Raw genomic sequence first — 12,928 nt, 5'->3', positions numbered from 1 at the left:
AGGAACATTCCTCAATATAATCAAAGCAATCTATGAAAAACCCACAGCCAGCATCCTATTGAATGGGGAAAAGTTGGAAGCATTTCCACTGAGATCTGGTACCAGACAGGGATGCCCACTCTCACCACTACTATTTAACATAGTTCTGGAAGTTTTAGCCAGAGCCATCAGACAAGAAAAAGAAATCAAAGGAATACAAATCGAGAAGGAAGAAGTCAAACTATCCCTCTTTGCAGACGATATGATTCTGTACTTAGAGGATCCAAAGAACTCTACTAAGAGACTATTGGAACTCATAGAGGAGTTTGGCAAAGTGGCAGGATATAAAATCAATGCACAAAAATCAACAGCCTTTGTATACACAAGCAACGCCATGACTGAGAAAGAACTGCTAAGATCAATCCCATTCACAATAGCTACAAAAACAATCAAATACCTTGGAATAAACTTAACCAAGGAGGTTAAAGATCTCTACGATAAGAATTACAAAATCTTAAAGAAAGAAATAGAAGAGGATACCAAAAATGGAAAAATCTTCCATGCTCATGGATTGGAAGAATCAACATCATTAAAATGTCCATTCTCCCAAAAGCAATTTATAGATTCAATGCAATCCCAATCAAGATACCAAAGACCTTCTTCTCAGATCTGGAAAAAATGATGCTGAAATTCATATGGAGGGATAAGAGACCTCGAATAGCTAAAGCAATCTTGTACAACAAAAACAAAGCCGGAGGCATCACAATACCAGATTTCAGGACATACTACAGGGCAGTTGTAATCAAAACAGCATGTTACTGGTACAGAAACAGATGGATAGACCAATGGAACAGAACTGAAACACCAGAAATCAACCCAAACATCTATAGCCAACTTATATTTGATCAAGGATCTAAAACCAATTCCTGGAGCAAGGACAGTCTATTCAATAAATGGTGCTGGGAAAACTGGATTTCCACGTGCAGAAGCATGAAGCAAGACCCCTACCTTACACCTTACACAAAAATCCACTCAACGTGGATTAAAGACCTAAATCTATGACCTGACACCATCAAGTTACTAGAGAACATTGGAGAAACCCTTCAAGACATTGGCACAGGCAAAGAATTTCTGGAAAAGACCCGGGAGGCACAGGCAGTCAAAGCCAAAATCAACTATTGGGATTACATTAAATTGAGAAGTTTCTGTACTGCAAAAGAAACAGTCAGGAGAGTGAAGAGACAACCGACAGAATGGGAAAAAATATTTGCAAACTATGCAACAGATAAAGGGTTAATAACCAGAATCTACAAAGAGATCAAGAAACTCCACAACATCAAAACAAACAACCCACTTAAGAGATGGGCCAAGGACCTCAATAGACATTTTTCAAAAGAGGAAATCCAAATGGCCAACAGGCACATGAAAAAATGTTCAAGGTCGCTAGCAATCAGGGAAATGCAAATCAAAACCACAATGAGGTTTCACCTCACCCCAGTGAGAATGGCTCACATGCAGAAATCTACCAACAACAGATGCTGGCGAGGATGTGGGGAAAAAGGGACACTAACCCACTGTTGGTGGGAATGCAAACTGGTCAAGCCACTATGGAAGTCAGTCTGGAGATTCCTCAGAAACCTGAAGATAACCCTACCGTTTGACCCAGCCATCCCACTCCTTGGAATTTACCCAAAGGAATTTAAATTGGCAAACAAAAAAGCGGTCTGCACCCTAATGTTTATTGCAGCACAATTCACAATAGCCAAGACCTGGAACCAACCTAAATGCCCATCAACGGTAGACTGGATAAAGAAATTATGGGATATGTATTCTTTAGAATACTATACTGCAGTAAGAAACAACGAAATCCAGTCATTTGCAACAAAATGGAGGAATCTGGAACACATCATGCTGAGTGAAATAAGCCAGTCCCAAAGGGACAAATACCATATGTTCTCCCTGATCGGTGACAACTGACTGAACACCAAAAAGGAAACCTCCTGAAGTGAAATGGACACTATGAGAAATGGTGACTTGATCAGCATAGCCCTGACTGTTAATGAACAACTTAATACATTATCCCTCTTAGTAGTTTTTTTTTTGTCTGTTCTACTTAATATGACTGGTTTAGATCTGTAATTATCACACAGTTATTCTTAAGTGTTGAAAATTAACTGAAATGTGATCCCTGTTAAACATAAGAGTGGGAATAAGAGAGGGAAGAGATGTACAATTTGGGACATGCTCAAGCTGACTTGCCCCAATTGGTAGAGTTAGAAACATACCAGGGGAATCCAATTCAATCCCATCAAGGTGGCATGTGCCAATGCCATCTCACTAGTCAAAGAGATCCGTTTCAGTTCACAATTGATCATAATGAAAGGACGAAGAGTCAAAGGGAGCACATAAACAAGTCTAGTACCTGCTAATACTAACCGATAGAATAAATAAAGGGGAGAGTGATCCAACATGGGAAGTGAGATACTCAGCAGACTCATAGAATGCCCGATGTCCTAAATAGCACTCTGGCCTCAGAATCAGCCCTAAAGGCATTCGGATCTGGCTGAAAAGCCCATGAGAGTATTTCAGGAATGGAAAGCCAAGACACTCTGGCAAAAAGATCTCTGTGAGTGAGATCCCAGTGGAAAGAACAGGTCTTCAAAGAGGGAGGTGCCTTTCTCTGAAGGGAGGAGAGAACCTCCACTTTGACTATGACCGTGTCTAAACAAGATAAGAGTCGGAGAACTCAAGGGGCTTCCATAGCCTTGGAAACTCGTAACTGGTGCATAGGGAGATTACTGATGCCATAAACAGGAGTGTCAATTGGTAAAGTCAACAACAGGAGTCACTGTGCACTTACTCCTCATGTAGGATCTCTGTCCTTAATGTGCTGTACATTGAGGCTTAATGCTATAACGAGTACTCAAACAGTATATTTCACTTTTCACTTTGTGTTTCTATGGGGGTGCAAACGGTTGAAATCTTTACTTAATGTATACTAAACTGATCTTCTGTAAAAAAAAAAAAAATTATCAATTCCCAACTTGACTCTCACTGGGATTAAACATAACAATAGGTCTGCTCTGATTTCATCATCATTTAAAAAAATTCATCTATTATTTTTCACTTTATGTTTCTGTGTGGGAGCAAACTGTTGAAATCCATACTTGATGTATACTAAGCTGATCTTCTGTATATTAAGATAATCGAAAATGAATCTTGATGTGAATGGAAGGGGAGAGGGAGTTGGAAAGGGGAGGGTTGTGGGTGGGAGGGACGGTATGGAGGGGAAGCAATTGTAATCCATAAGTCGTATTTTGGAAATTTATATTCATTAAATAAATGATAAAAAAAAAAGTAGTAAGCAAACTGTTGAAATCTTTACTTAATGTATGCTAAACTGATCTTCTGTATATAAAGAGAATCGAAAATGAATCTTGATGTGAATGGAAAGGGAGAGGGAGTGGGAAAGGGGAGGGTTGCGGGTGGGAGGGATGTTATGGGGGGGGAAGCCATTGTAACCCATAAGCTGTACTTTGGAAATTTATATTCATTAAATAAAAGTTAAAAAAAAAAAAAGAAGAAGAAGAAGTAAACCTGGCAGGCGCCGCGGCTGAATAGGCTAATCCTCCACCTAGCAGCAACCGGCACACCGGGTTCTAGTCCCGGTCAGGGTTCCGGATTCTTTCCCGGTTGCCCCTCTTCCAGGCCAGCTCTCTGCTGTGGCCCAGGAAGGCAGTGGAGGATGGCCCAAGTACTTGGGCCCTGCACCCCATGGGAGACCAGGAGAAGCACCTGGCTCCTGCCATCAGATCAGCGTGGTGCGCTGGTCGCAGAGCGCACGGCGGCCATTGGAGGGTAAACCAACGGCAAAAGGAAGACCTTTCTCTCTGTCTCTCTCTCTCTCACTATCCACTCTGCCTGTCAAAAAAAAAAAAAAAAAAAAAAAAAGAAGTAAACCCAGACAAATATTTCTGCTCAGCAAAAGGAATAATTAACAGTGTGAAGTGACAACCCATGGAATGGAATAAAATATTTGCAAATCATACATCTGATGGTTAATTTTCATAATATTTATATAAAATGAATTCAAACAACTCTGTAGCAAAAAATAAAATAATTTAAAAGTTGACAAAGGAAATGAAAAGACATTTCTTAATAAGAGACTTACAAATAGACAACAAAAAACAAAAAAAAAATCTTGACATCTCTGTCAGGGAAATACAAATCAAAACCACAATGAGATATCATCTTATACACATTATAATATTTGTTATGAAAAAGATAGAAGATCAGCACTGGAAAGGATTTGGAGGAAATGCAACCTTACTATACTGTTAGTGGTAATATAAATTACTATGGCCAATATGGGAAACATTATGGAAGTTCTTTAAAAATTAAAAATATAATTACCATATAATCTAAGGATTCTACTTCTGGGCATATTTCCCAAGGAATTGAAATTGTTATGCTGAAGAGACACTCATACTCCCATGTCCATTTCATCAATCTAAGTGCCTACCAATGGATTAATGGATAAAGAAAATTACACAAACACACAGAGATGGACATTGTATTATTTTCAGCAACATGATGAACCTATAGGACATTGTGTTAAATATAATAAGCCAGTAACAGAGACAGATACTACATGATCTCATTTAGATATGGAATCCACAAAAGCCTAAATCTAACGCCTAGAAGCAGAGAGTAGAATGATGGCACCAAAGGCCAAAGGAAGAGTTGGAGGAGTCGAAGGAAGAGAGATGTTAATCAAAGAATAGAAAATCCCAGCTAGACGGGAGGAAGAAGATTTAGAAATATGTTGCAGTTCATGGTGACCACACTTTATAATGTATTATATATTTAAAAATTGTTAAAAGAATAAATTTTAAATATTCTGAACACAAAAAATAATGAGTAGGCGAGGTAAGCTTTATTTAACCATTCTACAATGTGTACATATATCAAAACAGCACCTTGTACCACATGTGTCAACACATTATTGTAAAATAAAAATGTTTAAATGTTATGAAACACAGGTTATACCTATATTATGTATTTATTATATATAAAAAGGGACCCTTTTTAATATTTTCTTTTGCTGATGCATATATTATTACCCAACAACTTTTTAAGAGTCCCGCTCACCAAAATTCCTCTAGGTTGTGCAAAGTTGTTCATTCTTCATTCCATTTACTAATCACCAGTATGATACATTCAGAAATATAAAGATATGTGAAGGATAACCACTTACCTCAAGATATTCATCAAAGGACAATCTCTTCAACAAGCAGCATTGGGAAAATTGGATCTCTGCATGCAGAAGTATGAAACAAGACCCCTACCTTGCACCCTATACAAAAATCGACTCACAATGAATCACACAGGAACATAAATCTAAGACCTGAAGTCATCAAATTCACACAGGAAATCTAAATCTAAGAACCAAAACTGTCAAGTTACTAGAAGGAAATCTTAAGGGAAACACTACAAGACATCAGCAAAAGCAAAGACTTCTTGTATAAGACCTCAGAAGCACAGGCAAAAACGGCAAGAATAGACAAATGGGATTATATCAGGCTAAGAAACTTCTGGGCAACAAAGGAAACACTCAACAAATTAAAGACATGTCCCAAAGAATAAGGGAAAACATTTTCAAATTATACATCTGATAAAGGATTAATATACAGGATATAAATTTGGAGCTCAAGAAAATGACAACAGAACAAACAATCCAGTTAAGGAATGAGCTAAAGATGTAAATGGGCATTTTTCAAAGGATGAAATACAAATGGCCAACAAACAAATGAAAAGATGCTCAGGATCACTAGCCATAAGGGAAATGCAAACAAAAACCTTAATGAGGTTTCACCACACCCCAGAACGAAGGACTATCACCCAAAAATAGAAAAGCAAATAATGCTGGTGAGAATATGGAGGAAAATTACCATAATACACTGTTGGTGGGAATGTAAATTACTACAAACATTATGGAAGACAGTATGAGGATCCCTTAGAAATCTGAAAAAAGATATGCCATATGACCCAGCCATTCCACTCCCAGGGATTTACACAAACAAAATGAAATCAGCATATGAAAAAGTTATCTGTACCTCCATGTTTATTGCAGCTTAAGTTTCAATAGCTAAGATATGGAAACACAGATATCCATCAACTGATGACAGGATAGAAAAACTGTGGTATATATACAGGAATGACTACTATTCAGCATAAAAAGGAATGAAATTCTTTCACAACAAAATAGATGCAACCAGAGACCATTATGCTTAGTGAAACAACCCAGTTCCAAAAAGACAAATATCATGTATTTCCTCATTAGTGGAAACTGACATAGAGATCACACACACACACAAAAAGGAATATATGTGAGTGAAACTGATGTCTTGTGATTTGATTATTGTTCATAGTCCTTGTTTATAGTCTTCAGGAACGGTGGTTTTTCAACTTACTTATGTTGAATTCTTTATTTTGTGGATGGTTAAACTTGTGATTCTTACGAAAATTGGAAGTATGTCATTGTAAAAATTAAAAGAAAAATTAGAAAAGGAGGAGGAGAGAGGGTGGGAATAAGAGAGGGAGGAAGACTACAGTGGGAAGTATCATTATGATCTTAAAATTGTTTATATGAAACACATGAAATTTGTTCCTTTTATATAAATAAAATAGTGTAAAAGGGGAAAAAGTTATTCATCAAATAAGAATCATAATTCAAAGGTACATGTGCATATAAGGTATGTAGTGTGATGTTAAAAGTATTAATAGGGGGAATATTTAAAAAGAGCTGAAGGAGCTCAGAGATGGGGAAGAGATTGTTTCATACAGGAGAGGTCAGAAGTGTGTTTGGAAGATCAAAGTAGTTGAGAAGCACTTTGAAGAACTGGAATGATAGGGACAAATAGAGGAAAATAAAGGGGGATCCCAAAGGCAGGAAACATTAGCCACGGGACAAGTGTGGTGAAGATTATGATGCTGTAATTCAAGGAATAGCTTTCTCTAGCATGATGACTCTCCAGCTCTGTTTTTATGTAACCAGTTAAGGTGCATAGTCAACTGCATTACCAGGCAACCTTGCTTATGATAACAATCATCTCTGATTAATAAATTGCAACTGGACTAGTAGATACTATATGTGACGTCCAAATACCTGATGGAAACCAAAATATTTTAGCCCTTGTCATTGAGCGGTTGCTTGCAGGAAACCTATGAACAGTGCTTATGAAATTTTTATAGAATATGTCGGCTTATGATGCTTTTAATCTAGGACAATCAGCATCTGCCCAGTGTGAACCAGAGCTACTACCTGGAGGGCTATAACGAGTACTCAAACAGTATATTTCGCTTTGTGTTTCTATGGGGGTGCAAACTGTTGAAATCTTTACTTAATGTATACTAAACTGATCTTCTGTGAAAAAAAAAAAAAGAAGAAATTATCAATTCCCAACTTGACTCTCACTGGGATTAAATATGACAATAGGTCTGATCTGATTTCATCATCATTTAAAAAATCATCTATTATTTCTCACTTTATGTTTGTGTGGGAGCAAACTGTTGAAATCTTTACTTAATGTATGCTAAACTGATCTTCTGTATATAAAGAGAATCGAAAATGAATCTTGATGTGAATGGAAGGAGAGAGGGAGTGGGAAAGGGGAGGGTTGCGTGTGGGAGGGACGTTATGGGGGGGAAGCCATTGTAATCCATAAGCCGTACTTTGGAAATTTATATTCATTAAATAAAAGTTAAAAAAATAAATAAAAAAACCTGTATATATGAAATATATGACATTTGTTCTATTTATATAAATAAAAAAGTTAAAAAAGGAAAAAAAAAAGTTCCCTTAACCTAATTTCTCAAGGCCTCTCAAAATTGTCTGACTCAACGTACACTGGGATAATTATAACAATAATAAGAAAAAAAATGTGTGCTATTTGTCTTTACTGCCAACACAGCCAAACTTTATCCTTTGGATTTAAATAAAAGTGTCTTTTACAATGAAAAATAAAAGCTAAGAACATAATTTCCCATACTTCTTTGCCTAAATTATCTTATTGCATTTCCATAGGAACCATTATTGTTTACGTAAACACAGAGACACACACAAATATTCAACCATCTTTCCCCACCTTCACTTCTTTCTTGCAATTTCCACTCACATTCCTTTAGTTTCTATAAACTTGTTTCTTCATGCATTACACATTCTGCCTCCTTGTTTTTCTGCTGACTAGCCTCCTTTTTTCTTACTTGTACCCTTAGAGTTTGGATGCTTAAAACCTTAAAGTGGTACAATATTCAGTTTTCCAAATAAATACATACTTTGAAACTCCTTTAATCTCTAGCTACTAAAGAACTGAAAAGCTCTCAACTTACAGAAAATGCCCTTGAATCTTGGGAATGATGATACTGTCTTTTCAGGCTTTCAGCAAATGTACACTATAAAATGGGGGTGGGAAGGAAGCTAAGAAAAATATTCACTTAACAGTACTATCTTATTTCAAAACTCCTTGAAGTATCTCTGGTCTGCTGCTGAGTGCTTTTATTTCCTTCTAGATCTTCATATGGTGGAACAACTAAAATGCACCTACAAATATCCAGTGAACTTAAAACACTTTGATTACTGAGAAAGAGCAAAAATTCTTTCTCCCAGATCAGCCGGTAGTGAAGATGTAAACCACATTTTTACATGCCATCTTTCTCAGAAGGATAAGCCTGATAAGGTTGAAGAAAATAGAGGTACAGCACTTAGGGCCACGCAAAGTACACTATGCTCCACACAGATTCAACTTTGCATTAACAATTTTTGATGTTTTTTTTTTTTCTTCCTTATGTCTCTTCAGGAAATCTAATCAATCAAATTATGAGCCAAGTATGTACTTAGACCACATGTTTTTTTTTACTGAGGTGGTAAAATGCACAATTTTATACCTATAAGGTTTTATTTTTTTTTAGATAGATAAATTCTTATCCAGGATAAAAGTGACACGGCTCCTGCTTTTGAGAACACGCATTCCCTTCCCTGAGGTAGTAAGCTGTAGAGAGTCCTGAGGCACAATCCACAGAGATTTTAGGAGGAAATTTAGAAATTTAAAAGTAAGAAAGAAACTTATATGCACTAAACTGTCAAGCTTAACAACTTGAAACATTTGTGAAGATAAATTTCAGAGTCAAGGGACTTTGAAGATGTGTGCTACGTCACCTCCCTTACATCAAGAACATGTAAGTAGCCTAAATGGAAAAATGCAAGTAATGTATATACATCACTTAACTGAAAGAATGGGCAATGAGTTCCAGAATGGCATGCAAGAAGGAAACAAGAGAGCAGTGTTTATTGGTGTTGCTTGTATGAGTATAGAGAGTTTATGTGCATGGATGATACTGTGAGGAACCTCTACCACTTGACAACTGGGTCACATCTATATTTCATCATTTTGAACATAAAATGGACTTTGTATTTGTTTTCAAGTGCTTCTGTAACAAATTACTATAATCCTACTGGCTTAAAACAACTCAAATGTATGAGGAGATCTTGAAAGTATTCACAGAAAACTCAGAAAAAAACTATGCATGGATTTAAAAACCTTTTTTCACCAAAATAAACTTATCCTTTTTTTCCATGAACTTTTTGAAGTCTCCTTGTATTGTTCCACAGTTCTGAATATCAGAAGTCTGAAAAGAGGCTCACTGGGCTAAAATAGGTTTCAGCAGGACTTCATTTCTTCTGGAGGCTCTAGAGGGAAATTCATTTATTTGCTTTTTTGAGCTAGAGGTTGCTCAAGGCCTTGGCCTTTCCATAGCCTTTCCATCTTCAAAGTGGCCAACTGAGTCTTCCTCACAGTTCATCCTTCTGATTGTCATGTTCCTGCTTCCTGCTTTCACTAATAAGGACATTCATCATTACAGTGTGCCTGGGATAACCCAGGATCAAGATCAGCTGATTAAGCTGTCTCAATTCTTGCCTTGTAGCTTAGGATATTCTCTGGTGTTGGGATTAAGACATGGACATGATCAGGAAACATTATTCTGCCTACCTCAGACCTCATAAACTTCCTGTTAGGAACCAATGAAACAACTAGAAGAGAGGAATTCAAATATTCACAACACAAAGAAATTATAAATGTTTAAGGAGAAGAAAATGCAATCACTATGACTTGATCATTACACATTGTATACATGTATTTAATTATCACACTCTACCCCATAAAATATATGATTGTTTTGTGTCAAGTAAAAATAAAATAAATGAAATAAAATAACATGAAATATACTTATACACTTGCTATAGAAAGCAACCAACAAACATTATTCACATAAAAAATTCCATATAAAGATAGATATAAGTCACTAAATCTAACCGAACTAACAAAAACCAAAGTTAGTAAGAATGTATATAATGGTCAGATGTTTTTAAAAATCTTTTGCATTTGATTCATTCCCATTTATAACTCTTTTATAATTCAGGTTCAATCATTTTAAAGATTGAAAGCATCTACCCTCAGTGGCTTTCAGGGGGCCATTGTTTCAGCAGTGGCAATTGAGTCTGCTCAGGGAAATTGTTGACTTGCTGGAGTTAGCACAAAGACACAATTATTCAGTAAGCAGCACACGTCTCTATAGAGAAGTCAGACATAGAACATCAAGTGGGAACCTCTAAAGAGAAAATTGGGAGCTCTACTGCTTTCCATTATGTTCTATTCTGTTCTGAGATCTGAATTGCTGCTGATTTTTCATCTTTTAATCACTTCACAGAAGTTAAGTGTCCTTGGGAGACACTACAGAGGGTAGCACATATCTCATGCCATTGATTCTAAATTAATTTGATCTTTTAACTTCCAGTTACTGAGCTTCCTGAGCAGCTAAAAAAAAGTCATCACTTTTTTTCTTTTTTCTTTTTCATAAATAAAATCTGACAGTAGAAGCTGTGATTTTTGGAAAAAGTGCATTTAATACTTACCTCTACTTAAATAGAAATATGAAACTTTGACCACATAGAAGAGTTTTTTCATAATAATAAGAGCATATAAAGTAACATGTAGGAATTAATTTAGTTTAACATGAAAACTTTGTCTAATGCAATTCAAGACACAGTTATTCCCCTTCAAAGGCTATTACTTCTACCAAGATACCTTTTCCTCCCTTGAAACTATGAGCAATGATGTTAAAAAAGGTATCTAGAAAGCTAAGTTAATGCCCACTGGAGGTAAAAGGACATACAGGTTAGCTCCTTCAAATAAATACCATGGATCTACTCAATGAATAATAAAATAAAAAAACTTGCTTTATTGAAGTTTGAAAGGTTCATAAGTATTATCTATAATATCTAAAAAATTTAATCTCATCTAACACTGGGACTATTACATATTACTAGCCACAAAGAATAGATTTATGTATTTATGGCTGTTACATTCAAGAAAATATTCTGGATTTAGACTATATAAAATAAGAAAATACTGACAATTGTATAAACCTTGAAAGATTTTGGAGTTGGAGTTTTGCACTTTGATAAAGATGTCACTTGGAATATCCACATCCCATATCCAAGTGCCTAGGTTTGAGTCCCAGCTCTATTTCAGATTCCAGCTTCTTGCTAATAATGTACACCCTAAGAGGCAGTAGGTGATAACTCAAGTAGCTAAGTCCTTGCCACTTACATGGATGACCCATATTTAGTTCTTGGCTCCTGACTTTGGCCTGGTCCAGCTCATATGATGTAGGCATTTGGGGAGTGAACTAGCATATATATTATCTCTGTCTCACTTTCTCTTCTCCTTTGTCTCTCTGACATTCAAATGAATTAAATAAACAATAGTAAAACATTTTTTCAAAATGTATGAATCCCTAAGAGTCCATAAAGACTCATGTGTTACAAAGAAGAAATATTTGAGGTCTATAGATTTGAAAGAGCTTCAAATGGACAACCTAGGATTTACACGTTTGGTCTTCCCACTCCACTACAATCAGTAAAGGTTCCCAATGACCCAACCAAAGCTCCAGTGCCTCCAGTCCCACCTGCTGAAAACAATGACCAAAGAATGAGACTCCCAAAGTATTCCCCACTTACTTGGTATACTGCGAAGTGGGGGAGGAGGTACATTGTTAATAGCAATCATGTGAGACAAAATAGCTGCTGGAAGAGTGGACATAGGCATCTTGACGTTTTAAAGGCAGGTGATCAGAGGCTGCTAGGGAGGGAAATAATCACTCTTCTCTGGAAGCATCATAAAGTGGAATCTTCAAGGTATTCTCTGATAGGCTGAGTCCTATGGAATGATCTTGTTCAGAGTTCTGATACAGTGTTGGTACAGCGTTTCCAAGAGTGAAATATAGATGGAAAAGAACTATATTCTAATCCAATGCCATTTATGAGGGGGAATGTGTGAGCTACAGGGAGTAGTAGGAATGAAGAAGGCAATTGTAACCCACAAGGTAGATACAGAATCAACAGCACTCGTAAGTGTAGTTTAGAAGAAAGAATTCATTCATTCCACTGGTCTTCCATAGTCCAGAGCCCTTTTCTTGCCTACCAAATGTTTACAATGGACATCACAGAATATTTTTGTAGCAGCAGCAACAGATATAGATCGATATCTATCTATCTATCTATCTATCTATCTATCTATCTATCTACAGATAGCAGATAACAGATATAGAATATAAATACTATGCTCCATGGCTACACACCCAGGGAAAATCATCCTTTTTTATTATCTTACTCCTCTGTATACTTAACCACATTCTTCTGGAGTGTGGGATATGATCTTCGATAATTTTGTACTGTGTCACAATAATCAAAGCTAGCTACAACAACTATCATTTAGAATCCTAATTAGAACATCTTTTGAGTTTGTGTGTCATCTTCAAGATATTTAAAACATTTGCCTCATGTCATAACTGTAATGGGTTATATAATAAAGGCTTTTTTGACATTTGA

At 36.3% G+C, this 12,928-nt stretch overlaps 1 protein-coding gene across 6 annotated transcripts in view; it reads right to left on the bottom strand.

The window, feature by feature from the left end:
* CNBD1 (cyclic nucleotide binding domain containing 1) overlaps positions 1–12,200 on the bottom strand; it is a 504,234-nt gene extending 492,034 nt beyond the window's left edge. For 4 of the 6 annotated variants that reach the window (XM_070075280.1, XM_070075282.1, XM_070075283.1 and 1 more), the window contains exon 1: positions 12,059–12,200. In XM_070075280.1, coding sequence (XP_069931381.1) covers positions 12,059–12,146 — 88 coding nt within the window. In that variant the 5' untranslated portion in view covers positions 12,147–12,200. The remainder of the gene's footprint in view (positions 1–12,058) is intronic. The other 2 variants (XM_070075286.1, XM_070075284.1) reach the window with 2 other exon arrangements.
* Positions 12,201–12,928: the final 728 nt, after the last annotated feature.

Source organism: Oryctolagus cuniculus, chromosome 6, assembly GCF_964237555.1.
Source record: "Oryctolagus cuniculus chromosome 6, mOryCun1.1, whole genome shotgun sequence".
NCBI lineage: Eukaryota > Metazoa > Chordata > Mammalia > Lagomorpha > Leporidae > Oryctolagus > Oryctolagus cuniculus.
Note: the sequence above shows the minus strand (reverse complement) of the source record. Positions and strands in the feature narration are given on the sequence as shown.